We start from the raw sequence: 6,905 nt of genomic DNA, 5'->3' as shown, positions 1-6,905 counted from the left end.
CCGCTCCGGCCCGCGACCGAGTGGCCGCCGCCGCCACGCGCTCCCCGCCCGAGCCCGTTGCCATGATCGCCCCGGTTCCCAGTGACAGGGACAGTCGCCGCCTCGGACGGGGCCCGGGAAGGGACAATCGCCGACCGAGCCCCTGCGACCTCATAGGCGGCTGGCGCTCACGTGACCGGGGCTGTCACAGAGGCGGCGGCGGCCATCTTGGAAGTGGGCAAGCGCGGCGCGGCCCCGCCCACCAGACCGGGTCTGGGTTTGGGAGCAGCTCAGTGCTTGGCAGGGACTAGAAGCAGGTGAGACCCGACGCTGAGCGCGGGGGCGGGGGGGGGGGGGGGGGGGGGGGGGGGGGGGGGGGGGGGGGGGGGGGGGAGGGGGGTGGAGGCTGACGAGAGGAGTGACACCTGTTTCAAATAAGAGACTCAGTTTCCCCAGCCCCACATGCACAGGCTGGACAACTCTTTTTTTCTCTTCTTTTGTTTTTGTTTTTGCTTTTGTCGGTCATGGGGCTTGAACTCAGAGCCTGGGTGTTGTAACCACTTTGAGCCACAGCACTATTTCCGGTTTTCTAGGGGTTTATTGGAGATAAGAGTCTCATGGCCTTTCCTGCCCGGGCTGGCTTCGAACTGCGATCCTCAGATCTCAGCCTCCTGAGTAGCTAGGATTGCAGGCGTGAGCCACCAGCGTCCGGCCTGGGACAGCTCTTGGGGAACTTGCTCAGTCTGGTGATGGCTGTTCGTGGTGCGGGCCCTGGGAAGCAGCAGGAGTTCCGTGGATGGGATGGGAGAAGAGGGGGGGGGGCATCTCTGGGCCTGGGAGAAACCCCAGATGGAGTGGGGTGAAGCCTTCCTCTGTTCCTAGGGAATACGCCCACGGAGTGGAGTGGAGACGCCTTACAGACTCCCAGTGGAATCAAGGACATCAACTCCTGTTTTGTTTTGTTTCCTTATTGTTACTTTATTGTAGTATGAGATAAGAAAGTTATTTTTTTAATCAAATCTTTTCTTTTTCTACCTGGCAACTCCAACTTCGGTTTCTAGGGAAAATAGTAATGTTTTTTGACTGTGAGTTCTTTGGAGTCAAAGACTTATTTTGTTTTTTGAATGTTTCCCGGCTTCTTCTCAGCAAATGTTCAATTGGTTGTTGAACTTAAAAACAAACCAGGATTCTACCTCTCAGGAAGAAAAATAACAAAATGACTTCTCATAAAGAATTTAGTTTGGGTTGTTTTATTTTTAATACATCTTGAGGGCTGGGAATGTGGCTTAGTGGTAGAGTGCTTGCCTAGCATGCATGAAGCCTAGGTTCAATTCTTCAGCACCACATAAATAGAAAAAGCCAGAAGTGGTGCTGTGGCTCAAGCGGTAGAGCAAAAGAAACTCAGGGACAGTGCTCGGGCCCTGAATTCAAGCCCCAGGACTGGCAAAAAAAAAAAATGTCTTGAATCTGCTCTTAATGCAAATTTAGTATTTTTAGCTACTTTTATTGCACAGTTCAGTGGCTTTCAGTTACACACCCACATAATTACACAAACACCACCACCATCCAGCTCCAGAACTTCTTTTCCTCCTGCTGAAATGTGTCAATGAAATAACAACTCCTAATTATCCCTCCTCCCATCCCAGCTCCTGGAAACCACTGCTCTATTTTCTTCCTTGATGAATTTATCTTCTCTAAATATCTCATATAACTGCAATCTTATGAGACTTGCCCTTTTGTGTCTGGCTTATGTCATTTATTATAATGTCTTCTAAATTCTTCCATGTTCCAGAAGATGACAAAATTTCACTCCCCTTTAAGGTTACTACTATTCTATTGTAGTCAAAGACCTTATTTATCCATTCAGCTGCCCTGGGACATTTGAGTTGTCTACACCTCTTAGCTATTGTGGATGATGCTGTCATTAACATTGTTGCCCATACATCTCCTTGAGCCTCTGCTTTCACTTCTTGTGGGCTGCAGTGCATTTTTTTAATGCTAATACAATGCACCTGAAGGAATCACATTTGTTTTGGTTTTGCTCATGTTTTCAGCAAATGGAGTTGAAAAGAGCACTGGAAACTGACCCCGGTGACTTGTGGCTGCACTAATGAACTCTGTGAAAGGAACATAGAAGTTCTAGAAGGAAGTGGTTCCACTTCCTCTCTTGTCTTTATAAGGCTTCTTGTTGCTATACTTGGCTCAGGATCTCACTTGGCGAATAAGATGCCATAGCGTGGAGAGGTCCAGGCCTCCTTTGAAGCAGCGATGTGTACTCTCTTCCCTGGGAGACCACGTGACAGTAGTTCAATGTTTCTTTCATGTCTGGTCATCTGACCACCTACACCAGCTAGTGCTTATTTAGCATGCAGGCTTAGGAACACCAACCCAGACACTTGGATGCAAAATACAATCTAAGACTCAAAGCGTTCAATGAGTTCCTGGGTGGATTCTGAGGCAGCTAGGATCAAAGTTCCACTGAGCCTCCCAACACCCTTTGGAGCTGTCCGTGGTACCAAAAAGAAGCCCTCACTGACCCCTCCTATACTCCCTCCGACACCTTCTTCCCCAAATCCGGTCTCTCCTGGTGTCCTTAGCTTAAGTCAATAGCATTGTCTTCATTCAGCCAAATCTTACCTTCTCCCTGACTTTGTAAAACCAGCCTGCCACTCAGGTTTTACATGGAAACATGGCTCCCTCTCTCCTTTCTTACCCTTTCCTCTTATCACAACCCTTCGCCCGTCTTCCTTTCTTCAGTTTCCATCATATCTATATCTGCTTTCCATATGAAGCCAAACTTTTCACTTGCTGGCTTAGAATCTCCCCCAACTGCCTACCATCTATAAGGCCCCAGCATGTTAATTGTCCTAAAAACCCTTTCCTGATTGCTGTTCCTGACATTGCCCCCCCCCGCCCCTCTGTGCCTTTGTCCATACTATTCCTCCTTACCCTTCTCTGTGTATCTGCCCACAAAGCTTGGGCTCATCTTGGGTGTCTTCTTGCATGAGCGTTTCTCATACCCTCAAGCAGAAATAGCTACACTCTCTTCTCCTCTACTGACATAAGAAATAACCTTCCGCCATGGTCCAACACACTACATAGAAATCGTCTCTGCCTTCCCCATGAGTCTGGGCAAGGAGGAACCTGGTCTGATATATCTCTCTCTCCACCCATCTGTGGAGACCAGAGCACAGTGGTCCCCACAAAGTAGAATGAGTGCATTGATTAATGAGTTCCTTACAGCTTTACTTACCAAGTCTTGGAAAATCATCTCAGTGTTATTTTTATATTACATCCCAAGACCTCTTCTCCCTCAGTGTCTTTGCACATGCCTTTCCCTCCGTCTGGAACATTCTTGCTCTCTACATCTGCCTGCTTCTCTTTCAGTGTTCAGTGTAATTGATCAGAGATACCTCTGATCACTATTACATCAGACCCCTTCCGATGAAATAAGAGAGAAAAACAAGATGAAACATGAAGTACTAGATGAAGCCAAGAGTAAATGGGAGAAAAATGACTTTGAAGTTCAAGGAATGAGGAATTTAGTGTGCATGAGGAAGGCAGGCCAGGCTGTGCATAAGACACAGACTCTAAGCAGACAGAGGAGGAATCAGGCAGTCCTGTGGTGGTTATGGCAGAGGCTGTGGGCAGAGTGCTACAGTCACATGAGGAGTCTGGAATGGGTGGGAGGAGGTGAGCAGAAATCCAGTGCAGGCTTACCCATGAGGGGAGCAACCCAATAAGCCCCACCCATTCAGGCTTTGTCCATCTATCAAGTGGGGATGCGTTTACCTACTGGCTCAAAGGCTCCCAGGGCCCATGGAGGTCCTGTACTGAGAGAGAACACAAGGATAAGGTGCCTTGCGGGTGAGTACAAGGAGGTCATCATTGGTTTCTTCATGAGGATTGGAGCAGCCTGGAAGGATTGAAAGACAAGCCTTGGAGAAAGGGAGAAAGACAGAGAAATCACATGTGAGCTCAATGGTCAGGGCTTTGGACCCCTCTGGAGGGCATCCTGAAGCTTCTCCTTTCAGGAAACCCTAAAATGTGTCCCTAGAAAAATCTCACCCGAAATGGGGGGCTCCTCTAAGAGAAGCATACTGTAGATGCTGAGTAGCAAAAACCAGGTTGGGATGGGGACCAGGATTATTGTCCCCAGAGACACAAGGAGAGGGGGTACAGGAAGCTTTCTTCCCCACCCCCACCCCAACACTGACCACCGCTTAGAGTGAGACTTTTATGTCCTCCTTTCCTTTTATGTCTAACTCACCAGAGTCTAGGTGTCCAGGATAAAGAATGCACTGTTCGTGAAGACCATATGCCTAAGTTCAGTGCCTGGCAAAGAGTTGGCACTCAATAACTTTTCTGAATGAATCAGTGAAAAAAAAATAGTAATAAACCGCCCAGATTGTTAACAGCAAGGAAATAGACACATTATGGCAAATGCTAATCCGTGCCAGCTTTAGCCACAGAGGAAAATGGTGATGATGTCATGCAGAGGGGACTGGCGCAAGCATGGTAATTACAACGCTCAAAAGTGCTCTGCATAAACAGGGCCTGGAAGAATATAGAGATAAATGAGAACAGCTGCGATGCTGGGGACCCGGGGGATGAGATCGTTCTGGAATTTTCCCTCACCATTTTGGCACACTGTAGCAAGCATGTGACTCTTCAGATCCTTGAGCACCAGAAATCTAGCCCGGTTCCAAAGGTGCAAGCTACAGTTGCTGAACAGACCTATAGTAGGCACACCAGACTAAGCATTTTACATACAATGTGTTCTTTTCTCTTCACTGTACCTGAGGGATGAGTGCCTTTATGAATCATATCTACAGATAAGAAAGTTGCTGCTCAGAGAAGTCACTTTCCCAAGCCGCACAGTAGAGGCAAAGATAAGATTCTAATTCAGGGTGATATGTTGCTGCCCCTGATTTCCAACACCCTCCCTCCTATACACTAAGCTCTTTTCTAAAAAAAATACCACAGGTGGTTAAATAGAAGGGAGTCCAGATATATTTCTGCATATAAATATACACTCGCACACACTAGGCCCCAGCTATAAGAAATATTATACTCAGAAAAATCACTGGGAGCAAATATGTTTCAATATGAATAGTTATTATTCTAGGGGATCTCACTAAGGTGTTTTTATTTTCCTTTATTCTTTTTTACATTTTTCCACTTTCTACAGTGCACATGCGATTGCCCTTTGGACTGGAAAATTGCTATCTACAGCTTACCTTAGCTATTGTCAGATCACTTGCAGCCAGTCTATACCCAACCCTACCGGTAAAGAGCAGCCCGGGAGAAGCCTGTGGGCAACTTTCTGCCTTGTTAGTGTCAAGATCTGCCACCAGGTGGAGCCCAAGGTCTGATTTTGAAGCGTTGAATCCAGTGGTCGATGCATAGACCAAGGTTCCATTTCAATAAACATCTAACACTGAACAGTTCCTACCTGACTTTGCAAACACACACACACACCCCTTTGGGTTTTGCCACTTCGTTCCTTCTGCCTGGAACACCTTCCCCCCACCTCCCAGGTCTCATTTGACCCCTTGCCTACTCAGTTTGTCCAGATATACAAGTCTTCTTAAACAGGACAGGGCAGGGTATATGGCCTCTAGGATTATTAGTATTGTTTCAAATAAATTTTAAGTGACTTCACGTTTCAAAAACCCACGCTGTCCTCCTTTATCTGCTTGGTGAGGAAGGCATCAGAATGGGAAATATTTCTCGCATAGCGAGGGACCGTGAGATTCACAAGGAACACAAGTCCACAGGGAGGAAGGAGGGGGAGAGAGGACCCTGCGTCAGGAGAGGGGCTTCAAAACATGCCACTTGATATTTGTACAGTGATAGCTGCACCTCGCCCCAACCCTACCATCGTCCATGCATGCTGTGCCTAGGAGTTGTCTTCAATCAAGCTGTTAAAGAAAAATAAAAAAGCAGTGAGCCAGATGTGCTGACTCCTACTGTGAAGTAGTCAGACCTCCTGAGTTGGAGTACATACTCTGATTTTTTTTAACGACTTTTCGATCTCCCCAGACTTCCCTCATCCGAGAAGCACAACTACAATAACCGCATCTATCTCAGAACGTTGTGAGTGTTGTGAAGTGCCTAGGCATGGGAGCACAGTAAATACTGGTGGCTATTGTCAAGCCCATTGTAGAGATGAGGAAACAGAGGCTGGCTGAGACAGAAGAGGGCTTTTTTTTTTTTTTCCCCAGAGCACCACCGTTGATTGAAGAGGTGGGCTGGTGGTGTTCATGGTGCGTTCTTCCCATCCTTTCTATCATGTTAATCACCCACTACGAGATGTGGCCTGGCCCTGGGCTCCCTTGGCTTCTATTCCCCTCTGCTAAGTGGGGAGCTAGGCCCAGAGCCCTCCATTCAGGGCTTTTCTATTATTGCTATGGTATCTCACACATCAGTGAAGTCATGGTGTGGACACGTTGGGGAGCTGGCCAGGCTCCGGTGTCTCATGCCTCTCTGTGCCATGGAGATTGAGTGGAGAGGATGGATTGTCCTTGCTGGTCTCACATATCTGCTCTAGGAAGAGGGCAGGGGATGGCACTCCACTCACGAGGAATAGCACAACGGCCAGGCTCGGGTTACTCAATAACATGATGCTATCTCTGCTTCTCTGAGCACTCTGGGAAGGCAGAGAATAAACACCCCAAATTTCAAACCACTTTTCTGAAAAGGTCAAGAGAAATTGAAAGCCACTGCACTTTCCTAACAACTGGTTTCTCTCTTGGAGAGCTGTCAGGGTTTAAAAATATTTGACAAAGCACTCATCTGTAGGCAATCAAGAGAACACATCACCCCGGTCAAGAAGCTGGGGCTGTTGAAATGTATCAGTGGGTTTGGGAGAGGAAACACACACACACACACACACACACACACACACACACACACACACACAC

At 47.5% G+C, this 6,905-nt stretch overlaps 1 protein-coding gene across 1 annotated transcript in view; it reads right to left on the bottom strand.

Moving 5' to 3' along the window:
* Ttll11 (tubulin tyrosine ligase-like family member 11) overlaps window positions 1-64 on the bottom strand; it is a 224,790-nt gene extending 224,726 nt beyond the window's left edge. Inside the window, exon 1 of the mRNA XM_013030101.1 lies at window positions 11-64. Coding sequence (XP_012885555.1) covers window positions 11-64 — 54 coding nt within the window. The remainder of the gene's footprint in view (window positions 1-10) is intronic.
* Window positions 65-6,905: the final 6,841 nt, after the last annotated feature.

The sequence above is a fragment of the Dipodomys ordii genome, unplaced genomic scaffold (assembly GCF_000151885.1).
Source record: "Dipodomys ordii isolate 6190 unplaced genomic scaffold, Dord_2.0 Scaffold127, whole genome shotgun sequence".
NCBI classification, from domain to species: Eukaryota; Metazoa; Chordata; class Mammalia; order Rodentia; family Heteromyidae; genus Dipodomys; species Dipodomys ordii.
The sequence above is the reverse complement of the archived record's forward strand: the minus strand, read 5'-3'. Positions and strand labels throughout refer to the sequence as shown.